Source organism: Microplitis mediator, chromosome 4 (genome assembly GCF_029852145.1).
Source record: "Microplitis mediator isolate UGA2020A chromosome 4, iyMicMedi2.1, whole genome shotgun sequence".
NCBI lineage: Eukaryota > Metazoa > Arthropoda > Insecta > Hymenoptera > Braconidae > Microplitis > Microplitis mediator.
The window spans coordinates 1,835,624-1,848,943 of NC_079972.1; the positions used below are offsets into that span (position 1 = coordinate 1,835,624).

At 35.0% G+C, this 13,320-nt stretch overlaps 2 protein-coding genes across 2 annotated transcripts; both read left to right on the forward strand.

Moving 5' to 3' along the window:
• Positions 1-4,662: 4,662 nt before the first annotated feature.
• Positions 4,663-5,310, forward strand: LOC130666909 (uncharacterized). Its single transcript, XM_057468233.1, has 2 exons — positions 4,663-4,827; positions 4,966-5,310. Exons 1-2 carry the CDS (start codon positions 4,663-4,665, stop codon positions 5,308-5,310), a joined length of 510 nt encoding a protein of 169 aa, XP_057324216.1.
• Positions 4,934-8,059, forward strand: LOC130666669 (uncharacterized). Its single transcript, XM_057467866.1, has 5 exons — positions 4,934-6,446; positions 6,531-6,797; positions 6,923-7,033; positions 7,328-7,518; positions 7,941-8,059. Exons 1-5 carry the CDS (start codon positions 6,110-6,112, stop codon positions 7,947-7,949), a joined length of 915 nt encoding a protein of 304 aa, XP_057323849.1. The 5' UTR covers positions 4,934-6,109; the 3' UTR covers positions 7,950-8,059.
• Positions 8,060-13,320: the final 5,261 nt, after the last annotated feature.

The following is a 13,320-nucleotide window of genomic DNA, read 5'->3' on the forward strand; positions in this document are numbered from 1 at the left end:
GTTCAATTTCCTACGAGAAAATTTATTGTGCATAAAAATCCGTTGATTGGCTTATGAGCTGAAAAATTCTAAAAAAAATCTGGGCGTCGGTTGACCCTGCGGGCCAGCCCCAAAACTTCCCGCTGTTTTCGAGCTCAAAGAGCTTGAAAACATCACTGTGAATATATTTTCGAGCTCTTCGAGCTCCATATTACATGGAATCGTTTTTTTATGAGCTTTTCAAGCTCTAACAAGTTACGTTTTATGCTAGAATTTGAAAAGTTAAGAATCGAAAATCATTAATGAAGAAGCGGCTTTTAAATTTTTATTATCGATTATGTTCTCTGAAATAAATGTGTTAAGGCAGAAATCAATGTCAGTGATCAAAATCAAGATTTAAATGAGTTTTGACTTAGGTCAGAGCAATAATATATGGAATATCCGAGAAAAACATTGAAGACTGGGTTTTTTCAATTTTTTGCTGACAATATGTTTAAAACTAAGGAACAAGTTATATGACATTATCTGATGATCGGAAGAGACTATATAGAGAAAGAGTTGGTATGATTTCAGACACATTTTAGCACATTATATTTTGATTTATCTGGAAAAAATAATATAAAATGTTATTTTTTTAACGTTTCAGCGCCGATATCTTTTGAACTAATTAACCGATTTTGACGTTTGAGGTGGCAATCGGCGCATTTTCTTGGATTCTAGAGCTGATAAAATTTTAATATTGATCGGATGAGTCACTTCAAAGATAATCGAAAAAAATCGTTTTTTATCATTTCTTTCGCCATCGATATCTCTCAAACAAATTAACCGATTGAGATGGTTAAGGTGGCATTCGACGCGGCTTATATAGTTCTAGAGCTGATTAGGTTTTGAAGTCGATCGTTTAAGTCGTTTCTGAGAAATCACTAAAAAACTAAAAAAAAAAATTTTTTTTTTTTCGTAATTCGCCAATATTTTCGAGTCTGCTTGATCAAATGATCTGAAATTTTCAGGAAAGTTGCGGGCCAACAAGCATATTATCTGTAAAAAATTAAAAAAACACAGTTTCTACTATTTTTCTCGTAAATTACATATGGGGCATTCCATGCCAAATCACCGAGGTTTTGACCTGACCCCCTTCGATTTCGCTAAAACTTTTTTATCATTTTTTATCCTACCAAAGACATTTTTCTGAGTTTTTTCGGATTTTTTTACCCGACCTAAAAAAAGTTACGGATTTTTGAAAAAAAACCGCTCTTTGTTATTTAAATTGTTACAACTTTCTCACAAATTAAACTTTCGGCACATTTTTTTTTTTTTTCAAAATTTGTGTTTTTAAATGTAGTTTTCAGAAAAAAATACAAAAAATTTTTTCGAAAGTCACGTTATATGAAATATTTTAGTTTTTTCAGAAAAACCGTCATTTTTTCGAAGTCCGAAACCTTCGATTCTTAATTTTTTTGCCGCTTCATCATTAATGATTTTCGCTTCTTTACTTGTCAAAATTTAGCAAAAATCGTTACTTGTTGGAGATTAAAAATCCCACCCGGGAAAAAAAGTTCTTATAAGATCATATATAAATCATATACAAGTGACTTATGTAAAGTTTTATAATGAAATTGGTCCTATAAAAACTTATATGACCTTATAAAATCTTATATAATCGGGTCACCGATCCGACTAATGTTCTGCCTCAATGCTGCTCAACTTTGATGATCGCTTGATTGCCGTCTGGTTCTCTAGTCTGCTTTACCCTTATAAGTATTTAACAATCTATATCATTACTTAAATCAAATGATCAAATTGATACATCCTACATCAATAATGCACCAAATATGATCAAATTTTATCACATTAGTGTTTTATATAAAATTATAAGTTTCTTTAAGATAACCTGCTTATAAGACCATAGAAATTTATATATATAAGAATCATAAAACTATATCAAGTTTTATATAATCATATATGATTTTATATAACCGTATTAAACTCTTTTGTAATCATACAAATTTATTTATAACTTCATATAAAATCACATAAATTTTTATTAATTATCTGAATTCTTAGAAGGATTTTATAAGGTCATATAAGATTTCATATGATAATATATGATCATACATGATTATGTATAATCATATAAAACGTACTCTTGTAATTTCACAATGTTATACACTTATCCAAAAAATTAAAGGAACAAGAAAATTTCATAAATTTTTTAGTGATTTTTGGAAGGCTGTATTTTCATGAAAAATGATCGTATCGGAAAAATTAAAAAAGCAAATTGAAGCTTAAAATCTTTAGCTTAAAGATCATTCAGCAAAATATTTTTTTGAGCCACGGTTTTTGCGGAATCATAAGAAAAAGGTCGAGACAAAATTTTTCTAAATTTGTTGGTTTTGTTTTTTAGGTCTACGGGGCCGGGAAAATTAAAAAAAAAAAAAAACAAATTCGTGGCTCGTTTAGGAAATTCATTCAGCTACAATTTGCTTTTTTTTGTTTCTCTGCACGACAATTTGCTGCTGAGATATCAGCCTTCAAATGAAAAAGGATCCGTTTGTCTTTGATTATTGATATCTCAGCAAGTAATGATCACACAGTAATTTAAAGGGCAGTTTAATGAACTTCAATAAATTCCCTACAAGCTCCATTTTCGATTTTTCGAAAAAAACTTTTTTTTTTCATCCTTGATATCCATTAGAAAATCCCACAAAAAATGGCCATTTTCTGGTTTTTTAGTCAACTCATCTGCACTACTCTGCAAATATTGATAAAAAAAATCTGTCTATCGGTTGACCCTGCGGGCCAGCCCTAAAACTTCCCGCTGTTTTCGAGCTCCTTGAGCTCGTAAACATTGTTGTGAATACATTTTCGAGCTCTTCGATCTCGAAAATACGTTTGTATTCCATTGTTTTCGAATAAACCGATTTGTACCAATTCGTTCCCGACGATATCCCGCGAACGAATTAACCGATTGATACGGTTGAGGTGGCAATTGAAACCTTTTATCGAGTTCTAGAGCTGATTAGATCTTTGAATTGATCGATTCGATAGTTTCCGAAATATTCACGAAAAACGAAAAAAAACGATTTTTTTTCATTTTTTCGTCGACGATATCTCTCGAACGGATTATCCGATTATGACGGTTGAGGTGGCAATCGGCACGTTTTATTGAGGTCTAGAGCTGATCAAATTTTGGGAATGATAGGTTTAGTCGTTTCGACAATATTTGCAAAAAACCGTTTTCTACTGTTTCTTTCGTCGACGATATCTTTTGAACGGATTATCTGATTGAGACGTTCTTGGTGGCAATCGAAAGCTTTCATCGAGTTCTAAAACTGATTAGATTTTAGAATTGATCGATTCAATAGTTTTCATAATATCTAAAAAAACGAAAAAAAAATTTTTTTTTTTCCGTATTTCTTAAATATCTCAGAGTTTATTTGACTAAAAGGTCTAAAATGTTCTTGAAAATCTAAGTTCAGAAGATATCTTTCGAATGCCGCAAGAACCATCTAAATCGGTTCATTCATCAAAAAGATATGAGAGGTTTACATCCACACACACACACACACTCCTGGTATGGATTGAGTACCAAACATGGCGTTGAAGACAGCCATAAAGGCAGCACCATCAATGTTCTTGGACATGTACAATACATGTCTCAAGGAAGTTAATTTCCCTGAGAAGTGGAAATGGCAGAGGTTAGTGCTCCTACCCAAGGGGAAAAAGCCTCCGGACGAACCATCGTCCTATCGTCCACTCTGCATGCTGGATACAGTCGGTAAGATCTACGAGCGGGTCATCCGCAATAGGATTGAGAAAATTGTCGATCCTCTGCTGGCAGATGACCAATATGGCTTCAGGAAGTCGCGCTCCACCCTGGATGCGATCAACAAAGTGGTGAATATAGCCAAAGAAGCTGTCTCGGGAAAGAGGTATACGAGAGGATCTAAGCAGTACTGCATGATCGCTACTCTTGATATTAAAAATGCCTTCAACTCGGCGAGATGGAAGTGTATCATGGAGGCCCTCAAGAAGCTCAACGTCCCATGGTACCTTCAGAGGATAGTGACGAGTTACCTGAGTGACAGGTATCTCATGTACGACACAGAAGATGGACCGAAGACGTACAGAGTGAGTGGAGGAGTTCCTCAAGGCTCAGTCCTGGGTCCTCTTTTGTGGATCATAATGTACAACGCACTATTGCTACTGAGACTACCTCGAGGGGTAAATCTGGTGGCATTCGCAGACGACGTAGCGGTGGAGATCGTCTCGAAACTCCGAGAGGAAATAATTGCGCCCTTCGAACGGGCTTTCGAAGAGATCGGCAAGTGGATGTCCTCCGTCGGACTGCAGCTTGCGGAACATAAGATGGAGGCTCTTTTTGTGACCAGCAGGAAGGCGACGTAGACGGTTAGGTTCAGAGTTGGTGACAGCGAGATCACATCTCAGCCGTTCATCCGGTATCTTGGCGTGACGTTGGACGCCAGGCTCAAGCTCAAAGAACACGTAGAGCAAATCAGCGCCAAAGCCGCTGTGGTGGCAACCACATTGTCTCGGCTTATGCCCAATGTTGGTGGCCCCAGGCAGAAAAGGAGACAGCTGATGTCTTCCGTGACTACCTCAGTGCTCACCTATGGCATACCCATATGGACTGATGCACTGCTGGTGGACAAGTACCATAGGATGGCAGCAGCGCCTTACCGGATCAGTGCTTTAAGGGTGGCCTGTGCTTTTCGCACAGTCTCCACGGATGCTATAAACGTCCTCGCGGGAATGGTTCCCATTGAGCTACTGGCTAAGGAACGGAGGTCGCTGTACCAGCAGAAGTCAGCTGAGGCGAGGATCGAGGCAAGAGAACTGAGCCTCGATCGCTGGCAACGGATGTGGGATACCTCCACTAAAGGACGATGAAGACATCGACTTATCCCGAATGTGGAGAAATGGGTGAAACGACTATACGGAGAACTCAATTTCTATCTCACACAGGTGCTCTCCGGGCACGGGTGCTTCCGGAAGTACCTTCATAAATTTAACTATGAAGATGCTACAGATTGTCCAACGTGCCTCGGAGTTGATGAGGATGCCGAGCACACTTTCTTCGAGTGCCCGCGCTTCAGTGCTACTCGAAGCACCGTCGAGAAGGAGCTGAATATACGTCTGACCCCGGAGAACCTAGTGGAACAGATATTGTCGTCGGAGGCGGCATGGAAGGCCATAAGTGCCTTCGCTGCTGTCGTGATGAAGGAATTGCGCAGACGAGAGCGCGAGAGAAAGAAGATGACGCCAGAACAACAGACAGCCCAGGAGATAGCAAGGAACGCCAACCCCTAATCCACTCAGACCAACCACAGTGGGACGGGGGACGTAACGTTGCTTGACAACGATGGAGGAAGAGCTACGGCTAACGGCCTCTCCCGCGAAGTAATACCTATCGGTGGTGCCGCGAGAGAATCAAAAGGCCACAGAGGAAGAGAGAGAGAAATCTCGGGTTTAGTCAGTAAGGTGGTGTGCCATCAGCCCGACACGCGGGACACCCGCGTCTATCAGTGCATAAAGCATTCGCCCTAAACTCTTCATTATAAAAAACACACACACACACACACACACACACACACACACACACACACACACACACACACACACACACACACACACACACATACATACATACATACAGACATCGCTCTGAAAATGTCAGAATAGCATCCTAGCACCATCAAATGTCGACATATGATGAAAACCCGGTTTTTGAATAAATCAAAAGTATCCCATTGAACGAAAAACTAATTTTTTGTTAAAAAAATGGCCAAAAAAAAATTTTTAATTTGTTTGTTTCTGATTTTGAATTTTTCTTCAGAAAGAGCGTTGAAAATAAAAAAAAGTAACCCCCGTGACGTGAGATTATCACAACTATAGTCAAAGTTATATCCTTTTTAAGCAAAAATGATAACTCCGGAATGATTGGAGATAAAGAGCTAAAAATTTAGCTGAGGACGTCTTTCTACATGTATGAAAACTCAAAAAAAATCGAAGAGGGTCACCGTCGCAATGTTGTTGAATTGATATGGAATGACCTATATACAAACTGAATGAAAATTCATTACATACGATGATACTTTGTTAGGCAGTGATGAGAAGATTAAAAAAGAAAAAGAAACAATTTATGGAACACATTGGAAATTGGAAGGAAGGTCAACTGTTTTACTGGAAATTAACCGCTATTCCACTACTCCCTGCAGCAAATATTAATGACGCTTTTGATTGGTTACTAGCAAATACAGTTGCAGAAGTATTAAACGAATTCACTGATTTAATTGCATACTTCCGTAGTTGGTGGTTACAACGAGTAACACCTATTAAATTAACTGTTTTTATCCTAGAAGATATAACCAACAACGGTATAGAAGCATACCATCGAACCTTACAAAAAAAATTTGGCAGTCACCCTTCACTTTGGCAATTAACAAGTAAAGCGTAATTTGTTTATCATGTAATAATATTTTTACATAAAATTTTATTTCACTATAAAAATTATTTATGTCATCATACAGCTTGTCTACGCAACTTGCAGAGCATCACGCGGATTGAGTGGACAGTAGCATGCATGGGGTATTCCGTTCGGCGTCAGACCGAAAATCGCTATTTTAAGTTGAAAGGAATACGGCGTAGAGCATGGACGTTATACTCGCAAAATATTTTGGAAATACCGACATTTTTTGCTTGTGCTAATAATTTTTTGCGAGTATTCCAAAGTCGACCTCTCATAAGTGAAATAAATCAAGTTGATCTTGTTTTGAATATACCACACCATAATGTCAGTATGTATTTTTTTAAAATATTTTTTTATTTTAGCTCCATTGAAAGTATAACTATCATAGTCTTTTCACCCAGCCAAAAAGAAGCTGCTCTGATGATTTTTTTAAATTTATATACATTGTTATAGGAATTAATCCGATTCCCCACGACAATGGAGTTATGCCAATAGGTAATGGTCCTTTTGATATTCCGATGATACCTGCGGATGCCCCAATAATTGGTGTCATCATTTTTTTGCGTAAGATATTACTATACTATTTACAATATATAAGGGAAACATATATCATAAAACCACTTTTTTTTTCAAATCACAGATATTGTAACTGTGATAATAAATTATCTTTTTTGATCTAGGATAACTTAAACTTATTTATGCTGTACGTGACATATGTAAGCTTAAAACTTCAGGCTCAAGCTTAATGCATATTTTATAACTCATTGTTTTAGAAATTGTTTTGGGAACTACTAAGCCTGGTGCTGTAATAATTTTATTATTATCATCACAAATTTGTAATTCTTGCTTTATTTTTAGTACGAAATTTGAATCAATCGAAATGTTCGATATGTAACGCAAGGGTTTGTAATTACATTAGTTTGCCATGCTGGCATTGGTTTGGGTGCGGTCAATGTGCTGAAAATGTTAGAGAACTGGTAAACAATGAGCAAGCCGATTTGAGATGCGCGCAGTGTGCAAATATTGTGGCAGTATTCAAGGAAATAAATGTAAGCACTCGTATTTTAAGTTTATAATAATGTAATATCTCGCGCTAGAGAATGTGACTATAACAATAATTGTATTATGAACTTTAATCGATAGATATTTAATCGTAATTCTAATTTTTTTTTTCAATTGAATCCTTTAAACTTCTTATAATCATGTAGAGGTAGCTAATCGAAAAACAAAATTAAATATCGATTAACTCCTCTATGTAGAATTGTAATAACTGTTCTTTAGGTTTATATCCATTGTTTAGTAATTTTTACCCACGATATGGATCAAAAATGATTTTGGGGATTTAAATTGCCTTGCTTATCGAGTATTTTGATGATTGGGGAAAAATTTTTTCATAATTTAAGATTTGGAATATATGTCTGTTTATATGCTGTGAAAAAATATTTTTCATATTGCTTAATTTTTTTTACAGATAACATAGAATAGGATGGAATTAATTAGATTCAAAGCCACATGATAAAATATATTGAATAAACATTTAAAATTTGTTCCGATCCTGACAATGAATTAACTCCAAACCATACTCCGAGGACTTAGGATCATAAAATAAGTTGATGTTTAATTACTATTTAGCGCTTTTTTTTTTTTTTTGGTGCTAAGTAGTTATTAAATATCAACTTATTATATGATCCTAAGTCCTCGGAGTATGGCTTTGGAGTTAAGATATTGAATAAACATTTATAAAAATGAGAAATTATTTTTGTTATAATAACTTTAACTTAATTACTTAAAATAATTCAAATAATAAGATGTCATTGTATTAATATATATGTTTTTTACTTATAAGTAAAAAAAATTTGTCCTGTTTTTATTGAGAAACAAAAAATAAAACAGATAATTTAAGCAAATATACAATTTTCTTGTTTAGTTGTTAATTGTTTTTAATGTTATATTTTCCGACCATTAAAATGAAATCATTTTAAGAACATTATTTAAGTTCAAACGTTAGATTTACAATTATCTTCATTATTGTGAGTGTAAAAATTTAATTAGATAAATTTCGTTTTATTAATGTATTTCTAAACTTTTATTTCCCTTATTATCATCGATAAATTTTATTAATGTCATTTAAATTAAAATTTCTTAGTACACATAATTTTTATTATTACAATCTTTAAAATTGAAATTATTCAATTTAATTTCAGAATTCCGAAAATTCTTTATTATTCATATACTTGTTTTAAATCTGCAGTTTATTCTCATGATAATAGTAATTGTATAATAAAAATGTACTTACCGACCGACGCTAAACCTTGGCCACGCTTCGGCTGGCGATCATTTTGCTTTTTGACACTTTTGCTAGCCGTACTTCTGTTTCTCGTCACTTTGGTTAGCGCTCAGTTTGCTCTTTGAAATTTTGGCTAGAGAAACTTCTGTTGTCCGTCACTTTAGCATTAGGTCGGTTTGTTATTTTAAATTTTAGCTCATGTTCCGTTTGCTTTTTGATATTTTGGCTAGGTGTCACTATCACTCATAGACATTTTTGCTATAAGTCGTTTTGGGTAAACGTAATTGGGAGCCTTGGGTGCAAGCCGAGCCTGCACGCTTAGATATTATCTCGAAATAAACATTTACAACCTATGAAATTAAAAAAAATCACTGTAATGGTTGAAATGTAATATTAAAGAAAAATATTACTTTCATTTATTCACTTTTAAACATACTAGATCATTCAGCCAATTTTGATCCATTAATGAGTACAAGTCATTAACAGTAATGGTGATATTCAGTGTTGTTTTTAATTTTTTTTCTGGCGCACCCAAAATACCCTTAAAATTTGAATCAAATTCAAACTACAATATTTCAGTAATAACATGAATATCTACCTTAAGATATGCCAAAGACTTTGGCGGATCATCTTTCTCATATTTAATTATTGACGAAACTGCGGCGTCAACTTCGTGATTGTTTGTATCACTTAAGCTTACTTCTTCCACTGGTAATGGCTTCACCCTAAGATTATCTTCGAATAATTCCGCCATAGAACGCTAAAAAACATAAAAGAGCATAGAATCGAAAAATAATGTTTCATTATTTTATGTTACGAGAATAAAATAAAACAAAAATTTAAATAATAGACATGAGATTAACGTTCCTACATGATCAATTTCAACACCGTTGAAAATAGATTTTGAAGCAGCAATTTTTGGTGTAGCTACTGATGTAGATGGTAAATTACTTTCTTCGAAATCAATCATAGTACTGAGACAAAAAATTTTGTCATCTGGGAGATCTTCCCAATCGGAAGTGACGTCGCTGTCATCATCGATGGTATCCGTAACTATTTCTTCTTTTGGCTTGACTTCATTGAGATAATCAGTAATGATACGTGCCTCAACTTTTTTAACTGTGTTCTACCAAAATTCGGGAGTTATACTTTCTTGTACATTATGCCGCGTTTGCAGCATTGATGCCTCACTGAAATCATTACCATACCCGACCACTTTATCAAATTGACGCATTGCAATTCCTCATATCATTCCTATCGGGTTATAAAAGCAATGATATGGTGGTAATCGTAAAATGCGATGCTGTGGATTGTAGTTTTTTAATAAATTTTCTATTTTGAAATCCACAGGTTCTTTATGCGCCGTAAACAGCTTATACAGCTGTGGTCTTTTCAACTTCGGGTCATAATCAATAGTCGTGTATCGACAAAGTCATAGGAAAATTTTTTTGAATTTTGAACTGTGAAAATTTAATTCCCGGATACTTTTCAAAATTCCCTGACATTTCCATGATATTTCCAGGTTGCATTAAATTCCCTGATAATTCCTGATATTCCCGGTTCGTGGCCACCCTGTTAAAAGATTAATATAGCCACAATAGATAAATACATTAGAATAATTACCTTTTCTGATGACGCTACTGATTTTTGAGTTTCGGTATTGTTAGTCAAAGCGCTTTCCAGGCGTTTAATTCGCTGATTGTATGAATTACCTCGGAATTTTTTATTCTGAAGTTGACGTTTGTTTTGAGTATGAGAAAATCTATTTTGATTGGGTTGATCATTACTGTGATTGTGATTTTGATTTCTGTTGTTTCTATTTCTATAGTTTTTAATGTTTCGTTGTGTGAAGTGATGATCTGATGATCTCTAGCAATTTTCGGTTGAGTTATTAAAGCTGATTTAGATGCAGCTGGTTGGTTGTTGATAGATTTCGGTGAATTAACAGAAAGAGAAGATCCTGCAAATTGTTCGTATCCCATCTGGTGCTGTTGCTGAGTTGATGATGTTGATGGTATCTTATTAGCATACCCATGATCAACTGACGGTTGTTGGTGAAGACCAGCAGCAACGTTATACGTCTGGTGATCTCTAGCAGCTTGCAGTTGAATTATTGAAGCTGATGGTGATGCAGCTGGCTGACTATTGCTAGATTCCTGTGGATTAATAGAAACGGAAGATCCTGCTGAATTTTTATAGCTCATCTGGTGTTGTTTCTGAGTTGATGATCTTATCTTATCAGCATGTTCATGATCAACTGACGGTTGTTGGTGAAGACCAGCAGCAACGTTATATGTCTGATGATCTCTAGCAGTTTGCGGTTGAATTATTGAAGCTGATGTAGATGCAGCTGGCTGATTGTTGATAGATTTCGGTGAATTAAAGGAAAAAGAAGATCCTGCAGAGTGTTCATATCTCATATGATGTTGTCGCTGACTTGATGATGTTAATGGTAACTGATGAGTTTGTTGATTGTGAACTGTTTGATTAGTTGTGCAAGATTTTGATCCTAAAAATTTTTTGATACTAATAAATGCTTGTGAATTTTTTTCAGGCAATGAATCATTATTTGCTTTCAATGCATTTGCATAACCCTCGCGGTATTAAGAACATTCTGAATACACTCTGGAAATATTCTGGTAACACGATGCAACCATACGGACTCCAGACTATTTCCAGAATGGTTTTGTGCCCTTTTCTGAGAGTGAACCCAGAGTATTTCCAGTACGAATACAGAGTAAATCCAAAGTGTTTTCAGAAAGTATCCAGAGTGGATACATACTGACACCGTTATGCATCCACATTGAATACAAACTGATACCAAAGTGTTTCCAGAATGTTTCCAGAGTGGGATCAGAGTGAATACATACTCAAACCAGAGGGTATTCAGAGTAAATAAATGCTGAAAAAAAAATCTGGGCGTCGGTTGACCCTGCGGGCCAGCCCCAAAACTTCCCGCTGTTTTCGAGCTCAGGGAGCTTGAAAACTTTACTGTGAATATATTTTTGAGCTCCTCGAGCTCGAAAATGCTATTACCTGGGATTATTTTTATGAGCTTTTCAAGCTCTACCAAGTTGCGTTTTTTGCTAAAGTTTGGCAAGTTCAGAATCGAAAATTATTAATGAAGAAGCGGTTTTCAAATTTTTATTCTCGATTATGTTCAATGAAAGAAATGTATCGAAGCAGAAATAAATGTCAGTGATCAAAATCAAGATTTGAGTGAGTTTTGACTTAGGTCAGAGCAATAACATATGATATATCCGAGAAAAACATTAAAAACTGAATTTTCTCAATTTTTTGCTGAAGACATGTTTTAAACTAAAGAACAAGTTAGATGACATTAAATGATAATCGAAAGAGACTATAAACAAAAAGAGTTGGTATGATTTCAAAAACATTTAGTACATTACATTTTGATTTATCCAGAAAAAATAACATGTTATGTAATTTTTTTAACTTTTCAGCGTCGATATCTTTTGAACTAATGAACCGATTGTGACGTTCGAGGTCGCATTCGGCGCGTTTTATTAAGTTCTAGATTAGATTTTGAAATTGATCGGATGAGTCACTTCAAAGATAATCGAAAAAAAACGTTTTTTATCATTTCTTTCGCCAACGATTTCTCTCGAACAAATTAACCGATTGAGATGGTTGAGGTGGCATTCGACGCGGCGTATAAAGTTCTAGAGCTGATTAGATTTTGAAGTCGATCGTTCAAGTCGTTTCTGAGAAATCACTGAAAAACTAAAAAAAAAATTTTTTTTTCGTAATTTGCCAATATTTCCGAATCTGCTTGATCAAATGATCTGAAATTTTCAGGAAAGTTGAAGACCAACAAGTTCTTTCGATTGCCACCTCAACCATCCAAATCGATTTATTAGTTAAAAAGTTACAAAGAGTTTACACACACACACACACACACACACACACACACACACACACACACACACACACACACACACATACATACATACATACATACATACACTCGGACATCATTCTTTAAATAGTCGGAATAGCTTCCTAGGACCTCAAAACGTCGACATCTGATGAAAACTCGACTTTTGAAAATCGGGGTGAAAACAATAACTTCCCAATTTTTCGAAAATCGTCGATTTTCTTAGCGGGAAGTTAAAAAAAAAAATTTATCGAAATATATTATTTTAAGAATATTCAAGAGCTTTTATTGAATGCAAAAATCAATTTTTTTATCATTACCTGAAACGTATTTTATGTTTCTGGATTGTAAAAACAATTTTTTGAAGAAAACAAAAATATTTGACATTATTGTCACAATGTAATATAGCATCTACTATATGACCATCGGAACAGGCACTTGTCACTCTGTCAAATAACAGAGAAGTACTCGTGCCAGAATGATTTTTAAGTATAAAATATAAGAACTCTGAAACACCTATCTAACCAAGAACAGGACAATATTAAGTTGGGCGCGATCTAGCGGCGAGCACTGAACTATTTCCACTGCTGCTTAGCACCGGTGACTTTCTCCTCCTTCACATATATCTTCTCCCAGCAAATTTTTCTCTTAAGTCTTTCACATTAA

Coding starts and splice junctions, on each gene's coding strand:
- LOC130666669 (XM_057467866.1), top strand. CDS start 6,110: ATGAGAAGATTAAAAAAGAAAAAGAAACAATTTATGGAACACATTGGA. Junction 6,798..6,922: donor TATACCACACCATAATGTCA/GTATGTATTTTT, acceptor ACATTGTTATAG/GAATTAATCCGATTCCCCAC. Junction 7,034..7,327: donor TGGTGTCATCATTTTTTTGC/GTAAGATATTAC, acceptor CTTTATTTTTAG/TACGAAATTTGAATCAATCG.
- LOC130666909 (XM_057468233.1), top strand. CDS start 4,663: ATGGCAGCAGCGCCTTACCGGATCAGTGCTTTAAGGGTGGCCTGTGCT. Junction 4,828..4,965: donor CAGCTGAGGCGAGGATCGAG/GCAAGAGAACTG, acceptor TATCTCACACAG/GTGCTCTCCGGGCACGGGTG.